General features: G+C 38.4%; 2 protein-coding genes across 2 annotated transcripts in view; one reads left to right on the top strand and one right to left on the bottom strand.

Annotated features, from left to right (window-relative positions):
* The window catches only part of scaper (S-phase cyclin A-associated protein in the ER), a 720,649-nt gene that overhangs the window by 503,019 nt on the left and 198,100 nt on the right, over positions 1-19,530 (top strand). Inside the window, 1 exon segment of the mRNA XM_051920308.1 lies at positions 12,446-12,569. Within this exon segment, the coding sequence (XP_051776268.1) occupies positions 12,446-12,569 (124 nt within the window).
* The window catches only part of LOC127526109 (uncharacterized), a 416,670-nt gene that overhangs the window by 239,628 nt on the left and 157,512 nt on the right, over positions 1-19,530 (bottom strand). The window lies entirely within an intron of this gene.

Below are 19,530 nucleotides of genomic sequence, written 5' to 3'. Positions count from 1 at the left end.
ACCATTCAGATGACTTGATCAATACACTCGCATAACTCATGTGTTGCTATAAAAATGCTTTAATGGTTAGGCAAATGTCAAATATGGCTAATGTAGTTTTTTAACATTTTGTGGGTGGAAAGGAAAACAGAAAAGGCTTGGGAATGTGCAATACATGAATAAAAACCTAAGACATTGTGGTTGTTTATTAATTATTGTTTAAGTTTGAGAACTGAATGATAACAGAGGCTGGTGTGGTAGAGGTGTCTGATCTGCCAAACAGGCACTAGTTTAAACAGGCTTCTACAAAGCCCAGTAGGAAAAACAAACAGAAAACATTTCAATTCTCTGTACCCCGCATTTGACTTATGAAAGCCTCGGGAGACTTTTATCTGTCTGCCTGTTTGTGTATTCTGATTAATGAAGCAGGATGCCAGGTAAATAAACAGAGACTGTGCATTTTTGGAAATTGTTTCATGCAAAACATTTATTTATAATTTCATCTTGCAGTGTGACATCTTTCATTCGTTGTGGAAGCAATCTGAAATAAAATTCTCTTGTCTATTGTGAGGATCGTCAACCTACATTACAGTACATCAGCAGTTATAGACATGCCCAGTTGCTTTATTGTTACGCACCAAAGATTTAAAACGATATTTATTGAATCCTGTAACAGACCTGTTGTTTGAACATGCAATTTAAACCCTTGAAATACAGTCTTGGTTTTGAGATCTGTGTTACCACGTAATAGTCCTCTTTTGTTAGTGAAATATTATAAAATGTGAATTGTAGAAAAAAGACATGTTTTAAGATTAATCTTAATGTATGTCCTAAGGACATTTAAAACAAAATAGCGATTTCTTTTTAGTTTATCTATAAAACCAAATTGCAACTCACTATATTGGTTCCAGTCACATTATACTGTTGCAAAAACATTTTTGCAGTGATAAAAGTGATGAATATGTGTTTTGTTTATCTACATCTGTTTTTGATACATGTGACTACATAGTCACATTAATAACATTCACAAATAACTGGTTAAAATGTATAATTAGAACAAATTTAGTTTAATAATAATAATAATACATTTTATTTATATAGAGCCTTTCCCATGCTCAAGGCACTTACAGAATATAATAAAGAACGGCAGCGTACACAGTATATAGCATTGTACAAACCAGATAAATAAATAAAGAAGATTAAGACAGTGAATTCTGAAAAAAAAAAACAGACAACATAATTGATGGTCTAGCACACACACACAGGTTACATTAGCATCTTGACAGAGAAGTAAACTGAGAGAAGGGTAATAAAGTCAGGTAGAGCTAAAAGCCTTCCTGAACAGATGAGTTTTGAGTTGTTTTTTTAAACAATTCATGGAGTCAGCTGACCTGATTAGTTTCGGTAGGTCATTCCAGAGTCTGGGCGCTATACAGCTGAAGGCCCTGTCACCCATGGAGTGTAGATTGGTGTGGGGTACAACAAGATTGCCAGAATCAGAGGACCTTAGTGGGCGGGCAGGCACATAGTGATGGAGAAGGTCACTGATGCAGTTTAAAATTTAACAGATTCCATAAAAACTTCAATTGATTACATATGAAAATTTTATGGACATTAATACTATAGGTCTATAAGACATTTCAGGTTGTTGACTTGATTCTTAGCTTGTTTTGTTCATTGTATTTCTTTTTTTTTTCTACCTTTTTGTCATTCTGGTATTTGATTAGACCTTAGTATATATAAAAAAGCTTCTGTAAATAGCTAAATTTACTCCTGGGGACAAATAAAGTTTGTCTGTCTATCTATCTGTCAGTCTGTTTATCTTAACATTACTACAATGAATAACCTTTTAGAGACAGTAAATGAAGCATTAATCTTGTATTGTTACAGGCATTCAATTCATTGTTATAAAACATTTCATGTGTGCAAGAAGGTGTTGGTCTATGTTGACATTCTTAATAACTGTTTGTTCTGTATATGGATAATAAAAAACAGCCTTTATTTCATTTCCAGCAGTAGTGTCTATTCCTGAGGCCCTTTAGCTTCCTACTAAGTACTATTCCACATGGTGGATTGATGGCATAAATCTTATATTCTTTAAATTAGTTCTGAAATTTTTGATATTAAGACAAGTTTTTTTCCTAGTAATATTTAGAATTTAATAACATCCATTATATCAGATTGCTGCAGATGTATTAAGTTCATAAATAAAGTCATCTTTGAAGTGAGTTTTTACTATATCTATTGGATCATAATTCTTAGTGACACTAAACACTCTAATAAATAACATTTACTAAAATAAGATTTAATGTTAATTTGAGCCATACATCAATCAATTTTCTGATGTTCTGTTTGTATTATTCCTAATATTATCTCTTTTTAATATTATTCTACTTCCACCATGCTTCATTCATAAAATTACTAGTTTTGATCATTCTGAGTTTACAACTTTTTATAGGTCTAGAATAAAAATGTCACTTTATTTCTGAGTATATAAATGCAGAAGCTTTACTTGCTACCTCTAGGGTGCTGTGACAGTTTTATTCACAAAAAATGTATAATTTTGCAATGGGTTTTAGAAGTTTAATGTGAACCCCCATCACTGTAAAGCTCATTAGATGTACAGTGCAACAGAGATACCCATTTCTAATTTTATGGAATTTATGCCTTGTTTAGAGAGGTAAGCTAGTGCAGAGTTTCAGATTAGCAAACTGGCAGTTTTTAGCCCAATTCCATAGCTGTTTCAGTGTCCTTATATTGTCAGATTATTAAAGTGACACTTTTTTGTTTACTGTATGTTTAAATGCAGCATAGATACTTGTTGATATCAGCTTTGTTTTCCAGACAGATCAATAAACATGATACTCATGCATCCTGTTACATCTCAAAGATGTGTGGATTAGATTGCTGTCTCCAAATGATCTCATTAATATTCAGAAAAGTTTTAGGCTTGATTGTACTCTACAATGGGCTAATGGGCCTTCTACAGCTGTTTCCTGCCTTATGATCAATGTTGCAAGGACAGGCTGTGGATCTCCACTGCCCTGTGATGGATACAGCATGTATTGGTGTACATATACAATGTCATATAAAAATAGTTATTTCAATATATTTGTGTTCTGAGTGTTAAATATTATTACTTACAGTAAGTCTTTGGTAACTGAGCAAGGACATTTATGTTCAAGACATATCACAATCAAGTACAATTTGTGGTTTTAGTGAATTTATTAATTATTCAAATATTTCAAAATACATAGGATGCAAATATGCCCCTTTATTGATACTGTGAGTAATACAGTTCATTACAAAATGTGCAGTTCTAAGACAATGGCAATATCAAGACAATAGTAGTGTTTATTTCTCTTTTGTTTTGAAAAAGCATGCAATTGTTAATCTAGATGTCACAAGGTGCACTTGCTATTACTGACTTTTTTTGAGATGTTTTCTTTTGTTAAACTTGGACTATGTTTGTTGCAAATTAAAACTGGCCTGAACAGGTTACATTTCTAGATAACTGAAATACATGTACGAAAGAGATAAGATTCCAAGGTATTTATTTATATTTTTATAGGCTCTCTACTGGCTGCATTGTTAAATATTTCAGCTGCATAATTTCTAAATTATATCAGTTATTATTAGAGAGAGAGAGAGGGAGAGAGAGAAAAAGATTGATTAAAATCTATACAAAGTGACAAGTATGAGCAGTGCCTCTATGTACTGTACCTTTATGAGTAAAATGCGCAGCCTGTTTTGTTCTTGTCACAGAAGGTTTCTGTTCACATGGTGACAGTTGACAGCTGTTTTTTTCTAATAAGATTAGAGTAAAGAAATTAGTTGTGCGCTCTTTAATCTGCCATTTAACACTGCAAGCCACCTGGGGCCTGCCTTATCCCATACATGCTGAATTTCTAATGAGACCAAGTATAGCTGAACCCAAGAGAACAAGCAACAGTGATCAGCTGCTCTCTTCAGCACCACTCAGTTTAATAGATGTAAGCATGATTTGTTTTAAAGAAATATTCATTTACCCATAAATGTTAAATACTCTACTTGTTAAATAAATTTTTGACGAGGCACCTAGTCTACAGTACCAATTTTGGACGTTGGAAGTTTTCTGTTCATTTTTCTTGAAGTCCTACTACGTAAAACTCATAAAATGCAGATTTCGAGATATGACTCAGATGTTTGACAAGGTTGAGATTAGGTAACTTGAACAGTTTTAGTAGCTTGCTAATGTATTTTGGAAATTGTCTCACCAAAAAGTAAATTTGGTAAATTTGTCTAGCTTTGTTTTCAGTAGACTATTTTTCTTGCTAAGTCCATTTTTACTTTGTTCCATTATTTTTTCTTTCAGTTCTGTGCCACAGCAAAGTATTACCAAATTACACGCAAAGATGACTTAACAACATTTGAAAGATACAATTGGTTCCATTTGTTTTGTTTTTCTAATTGGAACACATCAGTTGAAGTGACTTACTCATAGTAAGTAGTAGTCAGTACAGTGATTTGAACTCACAACCTCAGAATTTAAAGTCCAAAGCTCTAACCACTATGCCACACAGTATTGATACCACCATGACCATGCTTCATTGTAAGAGAGGTACTGTGTACTTCACTCGATGTTTTAAGTTGGTAGTAATGAGATCAGTTTAAAATTAATTAACCTAAAATGTTGTTTAATCTTCATTAAAGTTCAAATAAAAGATGTACTCAAACTTACAAACAAAAACATTGTGCATTTCCAAATCTTTATTGGGCACATGTATACAGTATTTACTATCTATGCCAAATTACGCTTGTGACTCTTATGCATATTTAGCTATATTAAAGGGATAGTTTTTGTCAGATTTTACTATCATTGAGATCACAATCAGATGTGAGCTTGAGGGGTGCTTAAAATAAAACAAGAATTTTGGTTGTCATCATCAGAATCTCATGAGACTGATCTCATTGATTCATTCATTAAGTTCATTTTCATTCTGCTTTTCCTGGTGAGGGTCAAGGTATTGTCATGCTGAGATAGACTGGGAAGGCCACTCTATTCTCAACAACCTTTTCCAACTTGTCTATGAACATCAACAGACACATTAGGGAGGTTGAGAGTTACAATCTCTCTCCAGTTTAGATGATAATGGGGGTGCTGTCTGACCAATAAATTGAAATGTTAATTTGAGCTTCTATGTCAAGTGCCACCGCAGCACTGTTTTGATGATCAAAGTCGCAATTGCTTCCCACATGAACAAGACCTAGAGGTACTTGAACATCTTTACTTGGGTTGGCAGCTAATCCCTTACCTGTAAGGTACAAGTCATAGTTTTCAATGGTAAAATCCATGACTTTATATTTGTATATGTAGTACTAGGGTGTTGTACCGTGTTAGCCATTATGAATGTAGAGAAAAGCCAAGCAAAATGACACCTTTTATTGGCTAACTAAAAAGATTACGAGGCAACTCAGGCCCCTTCTTCAGGCAAGATGTAATACAGAAACTGGAGTTCCCTGTGTTTACTTACACACTCTAGGACAAGAAATAATAATGGTAAATCTTTAAATGAGAAATTTTAAATGTAAAAAAATAATAGATTCATTCAGGCTAGGGTTAATTTAACAAGAGAGAAAAGAACAATGTATTGTCAAGGTCTCTGGATAAGGTAACTGTCCAACAAAGTCTTTTGAAGTTTGTAATGAGTTTTTTCAAAACAATGTGGATCTGTAGACAGGTTGTCTGTCATTCTGAGAGATGTAAACAATCCTCATATCTGGCCATAAAACTCTTGTCTTTATTCAATCCATGTTGTAATGTATTAAATTTTAGCATGAGTTTAACTTCCCATTCTTTTCTCTCTTGCTGTGTTTTGAAGTTGCCCATAAGCACTGTGACTTTAAAGTCCCTCTCAACAGTGTCCATGGCTGTTGAAGTGGGCCGCTACAGGAACATCTGTGTTGCCATGTTTAATGTGGAACCTGTGTAAATTCATTCTCTGGAGTGTTTGTCCAGTTTCTCCCACATAGAGTGCAGTGTCAGGACATTTCATGCAGAGAATTAGGTAGACCACATTAGATGATCTGCAGGAAAATGATCCCTTTATGTGATGTTCAAGTCGGCAGTGTGGTATAACTATACGGTCTGTATCATAAATGTGGGCACATGTTTTGCATCTTTTCTGTAGACATGGAGATGTGCCATTTTCTGTTGGTTCACTTAGGGAGCTTCGGACAATTAGTTGCTGAAGGTTTGGTGGCTGTCTGTATGCCAGGAGGGGAGGTTCAGGAAATACATATTTCAGTGTTTGGTCAATGTTTAGTATTGGCTGAAGTTCTTTTATAATTTTTCGAAGTGTTTCAATATGTGGGTTGTAGGTGACAACAAGGGGGATGCGGTTCTTGTTGTCTTTGTTTTTATATTCAAGAAGGTTGTCTCTGGGTATGGCAGTAGCTTTTCTTATTTGAGTGTCTGTTGTTTTGGGGGTGTAACCTTGTCTGATGAAATCTTGTCTGAGCTCCTGCAGTTGTTTATCCCGGTCTGTCGGGTCTGAGCAAATACGATTGTACCGTATTGCTTGGTTGAAAATAATGGAGAATAACATCATTAGGAAAGAGCAGAGAAGTAACTGTCAGGTTTTTAAAATGACTGCTGTCAAAGTCTTCATGGCACATTGACTTCCTGGCTATAAAATTCATTATTAGTAGAGGAACCAAGATGCACCCTTAATGGAATTTCAGCGTCTCTATTAAAGGAACTTAACTTCAGAGACCAAATAGAACATGGCAGTAGCCCTGGAACTCCATATTCTTATAACAGTTTCCACAAGATGCCACACTGCACATGGTCATAAGCTGTTTCAAATTATACAAAAGCATATGTAGATGGGATTGGTTTACTCCTATGAGTCCTTGGTATATGGGCACAGAATTGGTTTATTGTTCTCCTGCCTGGACAAAATCTGTTCTCTTAACTCCATTTCCTGGCTCTGAGGTTCATCTGTCAGATGGTCTTCAAATTTGTCCCCATCACATATCCAGTTGGATCCTGTACACCTCTTTCACTTTTTACCATGCTAACCTAAAAAACAGGAACGGACCCAACTCCAGTTGATGCTACTGGCAATGTGTATCCCCATTTGGGATAACTATTAGTGAGAACAGTCTTGGATAACCTCCACCACTCTGAATCCTTGAATGATTTTCTACAGGATCACCAAGTCCACCTAATATAAATTTTGAATGGCCTCACTGTACTCCTGTGCGCACCCGCCTTCAATTTGAACACTGCTTCACCTGCCTTTCGTCAAATGTTTTAAGATTATGTTGATACCATTACATGGAATGAGTCTTTCTTCACTTTTACAACCTCTGTCACGAGCACCAGCAACTTTTTTGGCAAAGATCATGGCATTAGCCTCCACCGCTAAAAGCGGGATCAATTCATACTCCACATCTCTGAACGTTCCCAGATTCAGGAGAAGCATTTGTAGATGTGAGTGCTGAACTCATCCCAAACAGAAGCATCTGCTGTTTGCTCCCAGTATAGCCTCATGCCATGTTCGGTGTCTTCCAGTTCTGTACCGTAGATGCACACTCCGTCTAAGTTCACTCATCCTGAAAATTTGGACTCCGATCAGATAACACAATTACAAAGTGAACTAGAGCTTATTTGTTTGAAATGTGTTCATTTTGAATATTTGACTTCAATTAATATAATAAATCAAACTATTTAATTGACCAAAAATCACTAAACAAAATTAATTCATTCGCGTTTTGTAATTTAATATAATGTCTCCATCAAAGAAATTATCACCTTGTATTAAAATTTTTTAAGCTTGTGGAACATAATGTTTTAATCACTGTGTTGTGATGTTACTATTAAGTTATCACAACTTTGTGGTGAAATTTTCAGTTAGGCAGTTTTAAATTAATAAAATAGGAAATTTTAAACTTGCACATTAATGTATATAATCATTACCATCTCAAATACAGGACAGCATTTGATAAGTGATATCATTTAGTGCATCATTTATCCATCTATCTACTTTACATGCTTATCCAGGGCAGGCTGACCTTGATGCTGGAGCCTATCCCAGCAAGCATATGGCTCAAAGCAGTACAGCCTCTGGACAGGGCACCAGTCCATTGCAGGTTGAACACACACACAGAGGCACACTCTAGGGCCAGTTTAACATTACCAGTTCACCTAACCTGCATGTCTTTAGATCATGAGAGAAAACTGGAGCACCCAGAAGAAAACCCACAAGTGCACAGGGAGAACATACAAAATGCCACCCATTTAGTGTATCATGTCTCCTTATTTAAAATCCCCATTCCTCTTGGTAGTGGAAGTAATTACATATTCCATGGTTATATTTGACTTACAAAGGAAAGAAATTTCAGCCTAATTCAAGTGGGCTTCATATAATATTTTGGAGTCATGTTCAAAGTATGAATCATTTTTATTTAGTAACATTAGTTAGTTTATATGGTTTGGAATAGATTGTCTCAAATTTTATCATTTTTGAAATGGATCACCATTGTCATAGCTGGATTAATCACATTCTCCCATCCAGATTCTGTAAAATCAGTAAGTATTCTTGCAGTTTTCTAAACTGTCACCCTCTTTCAGCTTCATCCATCCATAGCCTCATCCCAGTTTGTTCATTACTCTGTTGTAAATATACTACATGAATGGTATACAAGATGCATTGGATGCAAAGCAAAAGGATACATCTTATTGCAGGGCACACTCTTTCAGACAGGAATACTAACAATTCTGGGCAGATTTAGAGTTAACCAACTAAACCAACCTGCATGTCTATGAGATGTGGTTGGAAAGTTGAAGTGCCTAGAGGACACCGCTGCAGGCAGTGATCAGGCTGGAAATTAAAACCTGAACTCTGGAGTAATGAAGTGTCGTTGCTAACCATTGCACTGCCATACTGTCCAATGTGATATATTTATTTATTTTTATTTTTTATTTTTTTTATAAAAGTATGTGTTTATTTATACAATACGCTATGTGTGCTTATATTACTTTAGTTAAGTTCTAAGTGATTATTAAAACAAATACATCAAGATCATTTAAGGAGAGCTCTTGAATTTAATTTTTTTTTTTTTTTTCAAAAATATGTCAAGATATCATTTTTTTTTTTATTTGCAAAAGGCCCTTGTGTGTGCGTTTATGTATTTTAAGTCTATAGAGTTTCTCAACCCTTGGCCTGACTCCTACCTATTTTGAGTAGACTGACATCATAATGTGAAAATTGATGCTACCCTTTCCACTTCACCTACTCCACTCAGATCATGCTGTTGAAAACAGGAAACTGTCTGTGGCAGGATATTTGAACCCTTTCATTTTTTTTTTGCATGTAAAGTTGAGTTCTGAAAGTATAAATTCATACTGTACAATTTCAGTGCAACAATGATTCCTTCATTCTCTGTTGTATCCCCTTCTCAGTTGTACTCTTAGTCAAATTAGCAGTAAGTCAGGGCACAAGTCTATGCTCAGACTGAGATATACAATATTAGTGAATGACATTAAGTGTTGGATGATTTGCTTAAATTTTGAAAAAAAAAATTAATTTTCTTTTGTTTTTAAGGAGAGAGTTTTGATTTCTTGGTGATCTCTGACATTTTCCTGCTGCAAATGAATCAATGTATAATTAATGATGCACATTAATTTTGGAGACGTTGAATGACCTAAATTACACTTAAAATTCATTTCAAATTACAATGCCAGTATGTTCATGCTATAAAGAAGGACTCCATAAACTGTGATATTTTGCTCAGCAGCGAAGGTGCTGATTAAGAAATGCCACTTTAACACCGCTGGAATTTATAAAATTCTTAGATTTGGTTTAAAATAACCAGGTAGCCATGTATTTTGCCTATAAAAAGAAATATAAAAGAAGTATATATATTAAAGATATAATGTAAGCATTTTAAGAAAATAATTAGGGAAAAAAATAAAAGTTTATGGATTTATGAAGTATAAATCCCAAGTTAATAGGTTTTTCAGGGGACTTTCAAAGATATCAAATACGTATGTCTTTTTCATTATTAAGTGCAAATTTTTAGTTCTGGTATCATGCCCAGAATGTGTAACCTGTAATTATTTTCATGATTATTGTATAAAGTATATTGATGTTGAATAGAACACTTTCTTAATGACCTGCAAATTAAACACAGGCGTTTGCTTCAACTATCCGGGCATGTTTTGTGTGCAAGTTTATACTTAAGTAGGCGTGTATAGGTATCAGGTTTGGGTTTGTATGACACATTTTATATTTATAATTTTTTTCTTACCATGTATTTTGTAAAAGTTGCTTTAGGCTTCCCCAACCATCATCAGCATGATGATTTTGTTTTTGTCTGTGCTAGTGTTGTAAATACAGTATAATCAATGTGTATGGTTATTTAGCTTCCTTGGTAATATCATTAACAAATTTTGAACATTTACAAGATAATAGACAGATAGATACTTTATTAATCCCCAAGGGGTAGCAGCAGCATACTGATAAAAACAATATTAATTAAAGAGTTATAAAAACACAGTGCAAGTTAAAAAGTGCAAGGTGGAGAGTGTGAGGCAGGTATAACAGTCAATAACATTGTATAATGTTACCATTTACCCCCAAGGCCCCCCCACCCCCCAGTGGAATTGAAGAGTCGCATAGTGTGGGGGAGGAACGATCTCCTCAGTCTGTCAGTGGAGCAGAACAGTGACAGCAGTCTGTCGCTGAAGCTGCTCCTCTGTCTGGAGATGATACTGTTCAGTGGATTCTCCATGATTGACAGGAGCCTGCTCAGCGTCTGTCACTCCGTCACAGATATCAAACTGTCCAGCTCTGTGCCTACAATAGAGCCTGCCTTCCTCACCAGTTTGTCCAGGCATGAGGCGTCCCTCTTCTTTATGCTGCCTCCCAGCACACCACCAAGTAGAAAAGGGCGATCGCCACAACCGTTTGATAGAACATCTGCAGCATCTTATTGCAGATGTTGAAAGATGCCAGCCTCCTAAGGAAATATAGTCGGCTCTGTCCTCTCTTGCACAGAGCATCAGTATTGGTAGTCCAGTTTATCATCCAGATGCACTTCCCCGTATTTATAGGTCTGTATCCTCTGCACACAGTCCCCTCTGATAATCACAGGGTCCGTGAGGGGCCTGGGCCTCCTAAAATCCACCACTAGCTCTTTGATTTTGCTGGTGTTCAGTTGTTGGTGGTTTGAGTTGCACCATTTAACAAAGTCCTTGATTAGGTTCCTGATGCAGCCCACAATAGCAGTGTCATCAGCGAACTTTTGCACGTGGCAGGACTCCGAGTTATATTGGAAGTCCGATGTATATAGGCTGAACAGGACCGGAGAAAGTACAGTCCCCTGCGGCACTCTGTGCTGCTGACCACAATGTCAGACCTGCAGTTCCCGAGACGCACATACTCAGGTCTGTCTGCAAGATAGTTCATTATCTATCTATCTATCTATCTATCTATCTATCTATCTATCTATCTATCTATCTATCTATCTATCTATCTATCTATCTATCTATCTATCTATCTATCTAATCAGACAACTGCCCAAATGGACACCTACAATATTTAATTATGTAATATTGCATGGTCCCATAAATATGTTTCAAAGAACAGTGACTTAATAATATAAAATACATTCTGGTCACACTGCCCGTACATGTAAAAGGAAACCCTTTTTATTTTCTACTGAATTGCTTACTAACAATCCTTAATGGTAATAAAAAAAAAACACATTTTAAAGCCAAGTGGCATTATTACATAGTACTTGGAGGTAGTTGGCATTGCCCCCTCAGAGCTCCAGACTCCTAGGTTTATGCATGAGCCCAGGACTGTCTGCATGGTGCCCTATGCAGGGTGTTCTCCAAGATGTTCTCCCACATCCCAAACACATATACAAGTTTGAATGATCCACAACTGTAAATCTGTGATAGACCAGTGCCATGTCCTGGAATAAACCTTTTCATAAACCCTTTGAATCAAATATTGCATTGACTGAACACATTGAATACATCTGTTAACACCCATGTCAAAAATTGGATTGTGCAATATTTCAGATTTGGCAGTTATATATATTCCAAAGAGGAAATAATTCATGGACAAATACTTGCTATAAATGTACCCCATGACTGATTTTTGTCCCTTTGTCAGAATAGACCATGGCTCTACATGTCTCATCCAAATAAGCAGGTCTAATAATATACAGTATGGATTTACTTAGCTTTATACACAAGTATGACTGTAAACTGCATTGTCTGTTACACTGTCTGGACATTACCTTCATTTAATTTTATTTTAGAAAGTGGCGTCTGCTTTTGTTTCTGTTCTGACTTCATTGTCGATGGTTTAACTGACCATATTTGTTGAATTCAGTTTGTTAAATGCTGCCATTCTTTCATATGTGGCACTAAGCTGTTTATCTAACTCTCTCCCCTTTCTGTCAACAGGTCTCTCTGCAGTGCTGTAAATGCATACTACTTGGCATGCAGCAAATGCTACAGCAACTGTGCATATGTTTTGTTTGGTAACAAGATCACTTTCCTGGTGGACCTGCTGATTCAACAGTTAATGGTAGGTACAGTTCTAAGTTACCTTGAAGGTTGCCAGTTTGAATTCCAGCAGTGACAGAAGGAATGCTACTCCATTGGGCCCATGAGCAAGGCCCTTAACCTGCAATTGTTCCAGGGGTGCTGTATAAATAATTGACCCTGCGCTCTGCCCCTAAAACTCTAAATTGGGGTATGTGAAAATGAGAATTTCCCCTCAGGGATTAATACAGTATAACAAGTTATTGACTTAATGTATCATGTACACTGCTCTATAAAAGACTACTTTTAATGTCACCAGAGGTGTTTCCTGCCTATATCCATCCCTGCCAGTTTCCCAAACATATAATGCTGGATTGTTTGGTATCTGTGATTTGTCTAAGTTATGGTTCCTGCTTTACTCTTGACTCTTCATATTTCTGAGCTTGGTAATTACTACTATAGTGCCCTTTTTATTAAACTGGTATACAGTGTTACATGACTAATGTCACTTGTAAATTTAAAATGTTTTTCATATGTTTTTGGATATTTAAGCCATGCATCTGCTTCAGAATTCTAGCTCACATTTTGAAAATGCTGCACCACAGATTTAATAAAAATGTTAGATGCATTCTGTTCTGGTTAAAACTAGACAAATGCCACTTGTTCTTCTGTAGATAGCCTCAGTGCAAAGTGAATGAGCCATAACAAAAACTGCATGCTTATTTGCACTTGACAGAGAACTGCTAAGTGCTTTGTAGGCACTCATTGGGTTATCATGAATTCCTCAGCACTGTGTCGTCTTGTGGTAAATACTATGCTGGTAAGTAGAATAGACAGAAGTAGAGAGGGAAACATTTTCAACAAGATCAGATATACTAGGTATTGTTAAGCATGACACAAATACCTATTATAGACCTGTATGTGATAAACATATTTTAGTCGATTAGTTTAGTCAAAAGTTTAGTTGAGTGATTTGATTCTTGTCTTAGACAGCTTATTATCAGCTTATGCAGGATACATTTTAGCAATTTTAGATTTATGACTCCAAATTGAGCCTGGCTCTTTGTTACCAGCTTGCTGTGAACCTTGTATTCAGTATACACTTTCTGCCTCTTAGGCGGTTTACAAAAGAGGTGCAATAATATTACGTATTATATTTTCGTCCTTTTCAAAGATTTACTTCTACACTTATATACATTTCCCTCATTTTCTCATACAAAAAAAAAACAAAATGAAAGAAAATACCTTTAGCTGACCTTAGGCAAATTCACTTGATAATTTTAACAACCATTAAACATTTTTTACTTATTTTGTAATTTTGCAAATCCCCGATAGATAGATAGATAGATACTTTATTAATCCCAAGGGGAAATTCACATACTCCAGCAGCAGCATACTGATAAAGAACAATATTAAATTAAAGAGTGATAACAATGCCGATAACAATGCAGGTATACAGACAGACAATAACTTTGTATAATTTTAACGTTTACCCCCCTGGGTGGAATTGAAGAGTCACATAGTGTGGGGGAGGAACAATCTCCTCAGTCTGTCAGTGGAGCAGGACATTGACAGCAGTCTGTCGCTGAAGCTGCTCCTCTGTCTGAAGATGACACTGTTTAGTTGATGCAGTGGATTCTCCATGATTGACAGGAGCCTGCTCAGCGTCTGTCACTCCGCCACAGATGTCAAACTGTCCAGCTCTGTGCCTACAATAGAGCCTGCCTTCCTCACCAGTTTGTCCAGGCGTGAGGCGTCCCTCTTCTTTATGCTGCTTCCTCAGCACACCACTGCGTAGAAGAGGGTGCTCGCCCCAACAGTCTGATAGAACATCTGCAGCATCTTATTGCAGATGTTGAAGGACGCCAGCCTTCTAAGGAAGTATAGTCGGCTCTGTCCTTTCTTACACAGAGCATCAATATTGGCAGTCCAGTCCAATTTATCATCCAGCTGCACTCCCAGGTATTTATAGGTTTGCACCCTCTGCACACACACAATAACACAGAGTCTATGAAACACTGCTAAGGTTATTTGTCTACCTAAACCATTTGAAGCTGAAAGGAACGTCTAGTCTGGTTCAAAAATGTCAGCTAAGTATCAGAAAGTTCTTAAAAAGCAGATGCCATTCTGAGAAAAGAGCCAGAAAGGAACACAGCTGAGTGTGGGAGAATCAGCAAATTAAACAATCAGTTTTTAAGCTTCACTTTGGATCTTGTTACCTCTGTCTTGGCAGACAGCATGGCAATTGCATCAACCTCCATTAGTGATACACTATATCAGAGATAAGCAGTTATGGTCCTAGAGGTCCACAGTGGCTACTATTTTAACCTGCAGTATTGGATGAAGGGGGTTAGTTTTAGCTAACTAGCTTGTTACAGTTCAGATCCTTTGATTGCCTACTTTAGTAATAAACTGCTGAATTTATGAAGCGGTCCTCCAACTTGCAGGGAAATCATGGGGCTTGGTGGCAGGATTGGCACTCCAGCCACCATAAAAACTTAACTCAGCTCCGAAACAGCAGACAAGACTCCTTTCTGTTCTCCATGGGAGAAGCTCTCTTGCAGCCATCCATAGGAAGGCTGCTCGTATTATAAAGGGGATGGGGGAAAGCCTTCAGGAGCCTTGTCCCCGGAAGAGACTAAACCGTCGAAGAAACAATGGGATCAGGTCTGTTGGGGATTGGAACTGATGTGGTGCTGAGGCATCGCCCACTGCACCACAGCCCATCCAGGCAGGCATGTGGAACACGTTGTCTCTTCGGCATGATGATCTTCCTCTGCTGTCAGAGGAGCTTTGTAAACTCATGGAGGCATTCTCTGAGGTATGCAGACCTCAGAATGGCCAAATCTCTATAGATGGGTTCTCCTTTATTTTATCCGGTCGCTCTGATGGCTGTCATACTCAGGGAGTAATAATAATAATAATAATAATTCATTACATTTATATAGCGCTTTTCTCAGTACTCAAAGCGCTATCCACACAGGGAGGAACCGGGAAGCGAACCCACAGTCTTCCACAGTCTCCTTACTGCAAAGCAGCAGCACTACCACTGCGCCACTCCAGGTGGAGTAGCTGTTGCTGTGGCAAATTGGCTCCTTCAATTGGTGTCCGATGTCTTTTCAACGAGCATATTATGAGACTCAGGTTAAGGCAATCTCTGGATGCATTGTCTGTTGTCTCAGTGTATGCTTCTACCGCAGTGAGTGATGTTTTGGTGAGGGAGACATTTTATTTGCAACTTCACTCGGTAGTTGATGGGTGCCCGCAAGATGACACTCATCTGGTCATGGGTGACTTCAGTGTGACCACTGGCTCTGACAGGGCTGGCTGAGAGGATTGTGTCGGTCCCTATGGGTCTGGTGACTATGGTGAAAGTGGCTAAATGTTCATGGATTTAACAAAAGGTCAGTAACTGTGGATCACCTGATCCTGGTTCCATCACCCTGAGCCACATCGTTGGACTAGGTATTCCAGTACTGGTGGTGCAGTGAAGGAGATTGATCACATCCTTGTGGGCAGATGCTGGAGTCTCCTACAGAACTGCAGGGTCTATAGAAGTTCCCAGTTTATGAATACGGACTCCTGACATGTTGTTGCTTCTCTGAAGATCCATCTTAGGTCCATTAGGCTAACACCTACTAGGAGAATGAGGCTAGACCTGGACACACTCCAAGATCAGGCTGTTTCTAATGAGTTTGCACAGTTTGTGTGAAGAACTTTCAGACTTGAGTACGACTGCTAATCCTAATGTGATATGAGAAACCTTCTGTGACAAGACCCTGAAGGTTGCTGAGGGTTGCGTAGGTGTTGCTGGTGTTTCCAGAAAGAGGTGTTTCATCTCAGATGGTACCCTGGATACCATTGAGAGCAGTCACAGCACATTGCTTGATGGTAACTGCGGTCTGTACTGGGAACTGAGAAGGGCGGCTTTGAGGGCAGATAAAGCGGCACTTTTTAGAGGAATCTGTGAGCAGGTGACACACTATCTATGATCTAATGACACACGTTCTGCTTACAGAGGAATCGTAACATTATGCACATCCGAATCTGTTTTCTCAGAGATTTGCAGTCATGGCAGGTGATGAAACGGTCCTTACAGATGACATTACAATTGTGACCCTCTGGGCTGGCTACTTTAAGCAACTGTTTAAAACTGATCCTCTAGCTAGGACAATGGACATATCTGGGTCCACGGTTCTTGAGGCTGATCTGCCAATTAGCTGTGAACCGCGGCTGTGGGGCTTCTGTTCGTAAAGAAAGATTCACTGATTTTGACGTTGCCGATGATGCTGTGATCTTGGCCGAGTCAATGGAGGCGCTGATTGGGGCTTTTGAAAGACTGAGCTAGGAGTCTGAGTGTCTGGGCTTGTGAGTGTCTTGGATAAAAACCAAGATCCAGACCTTTAATGACCTCTTGGTCACAGCCATTCGCAGTGTGTCTGTCTGTGGAGAGAGTGTTGACCTTGTTCAGAGATTTACTTACCTCGGCAGTGACATTCATGTCTCTGGAGATTCTCCCTGTGAAGTCAGTAGACAGAATGGGAGAGCATGGGAGGTCATGAGGTCACAAATTGGTGTGTGGCATTCCCGCTATCTATGCAAATGGGCAAAGGTCCAAGTCCTTAGAATCCTGGTGCTTCCTGTTTTGCTGTATGGTTGTAAGACATGGATGCTATCCATTGACTTGAGATGATGACTGGACTCCTTCAGTACTGTGTCTCTTTGGAGAATAATTGGATACCACTGGTTTGACTTTGTGTCAAATGAGCCGTTGCTCATGGACTCCCAACTGATGCACGTTACCTGCATTGTGAGGGAGCATCAGATATGGAACTGCAGCCATGTGGCACAATTACCCTCGGGTTATCCGACTCACAGTTATTCTCATGGTTGTGAACCCGAGTGGCTGGACCAAGCCAAGGAGATGCCCACATAACACTTGGCTGCGGCAGATAGGTGGTCATTTCCAGGGGGTGGGACTGGACCACGTGTCTGCCTAGGGGTTTGCCAACCAGTATCCTGAGCAGTTTTGTCATGTGATGAGTGCGGCAACACTCTGTACCAGTGCATACTCCCCAACCTGACCTGATCTGAGAGCATCATGAGGTATCTGTGTTAATACAATGTTTTGAAATAAATGAGAGAGATGTAGGACCTCAAAACATATGGGTAAAGTTTTTTGAAAACAAACAATATTCAGTTTTTGTCTTAGAAAAATGAAAGCACTAACAAGCCATATAATTAAATATCATGTTTCTTTATCAGTTAGGACTAGCTTCTAGTAGTTATAAAACTGGTTTGAATAAAAATGTAGATACTGTGGACCTCCAGGACATTAATTGACCACCCCTGCACTACATGATTCATGGTTTCTACCTTCCTTATGCTCCTAAAGGCTTAATAGTTCTGCCAGAGAAATGGAATCAGATTTGGTCAGTGAAAACCATTCTGTTACTCTTGGCAGATGAACAGGAAACACAAATATCAACAGCTCCTTAATTAACTAGGAAAATCCATTACCTCATATTAAGTAACTGTGTCTGTTAGTACTATACTATGCAAAAAAAAAACAACCTTGTTCATGGTATCTTCTTTTTACCAGACTGACCATACAGATGCAGCTTGCCCATGACCAGTCATAACTTGGGATGTGCCACGCTTTCCCAGTTTCAGAATAAACTACTGTGCATAGTCTGTTTTGCTGAATTTCTTAGCTTTGACAGTTGTCTTCACAGTATTAAATGTATGGTCATATCATGTTTCCCTCTGGGTGTTTGCACTAAGAAGGTGGCCTGCCAAAGAGAACATAAGTTCAATAATGTCAGTTATATGCTTCAGCATTTTTGGAGATATAAGTCACCATCAGGCATGACATCATAATAATAGTAATAATTATTATTATTTACATTTATATAGCATTTTTCTCACTACACAAAGTGGTTTTCATAGTGTGTGGGGAAGCCTCTTCAACCACCACTAATGTGTAGAATCCATTTGGATGATGCGACAGCAGCCATTTTTTTCTCCGGTATACTGTACTCTCCACACATTAGCTGTTAGGTGGTGAATTGGTGAGAGAGACAGAGTGACTAGAACATGAAGGGGAAAATTAACCTGGGCATCGGGATACACCCACATGTATATAGTGTGTGTGTATATATTGTGGAGTATGACCCGGACACAGACAGGCAGACATGTTAGCATTACCCCACACACGTTTATTCAGGGTCTCCATAATACAAAGTCACTCACAGACCCCCAATACCCCACAGTCCAGGCCAACACAGTGCCTTCTCTCTCTCTCTGTGTCTTCAGACCGCCTCCATCTCTCCTCCAGAAACCTTGTCCTTCTTCCACCTGACTCAAGTCCATCTCTGAAGGGAGGCGTCCCCTTTAAATAAGCACCCAGATGTGCTCCAGGTGTGTTCCTGGCAATCTCCCACCATCATGCCCCAGTGTTGCGGAAGTGCCGGCTGTCTCCCCGGAAACACTCTGGGTGTCCCTGTTCCTCTTCCCCCCAGCACTTCCTGGTGTGGCGGAAGTGCTGAGGTCCAGGGTCCTCCAGGTATTGGGGTCCTCCTGGCTGTGACCACGGGCCCCTACAGGGTCGAGCTTCCCAACTCTGTACCCGCGGTCGCCCCCTCGAGGTCTGGAGGAGGAACAAGCCCTCCTCCGGTCTTCTCGGGTGTCCCGGCTGGGTACCACCCCCATCCGGGTACCACAATATATATATATATATATATATATATATATATATATATATATATATATATATATATATATATATATATATGTGTATATAGTGTGTATATATCTATACTAATAAAAGGCAAAGCCCTCACTGACTCACTCACTCATCACTAATTGTCCAACTTCCCTTGTAGGTAGAAGGCTGAAATTTGGCAGGCTCATTCCTTACAGCTTACTTAAAAAAGTTAGGCAGGTTTCATTTCGAAATTCTACGCGTAATGGTCATAACTGGAACCTGTTTTTTGTCCATATAC

This window comes from Erpetoichthys calabaricus, chromosome 17, assembly GCF_900747795.2.
Source record: "Erpetoichthys calabaricus chromosome 17, fErpCal1.3, whole genome shotgun sequence".
Lineage (NCBI taxonomy): Eukaryota > Metazoa > Chordata > Cladistia > Polypteriformes > Polypteridae > Erpetoichthys > Erpetoichthys calabaricus.
The sequence above is the reverse complement of the archived record's forward strand: the minus strand, read 5'-3'. Positions and strand labels throughout refer to the sequence as shown.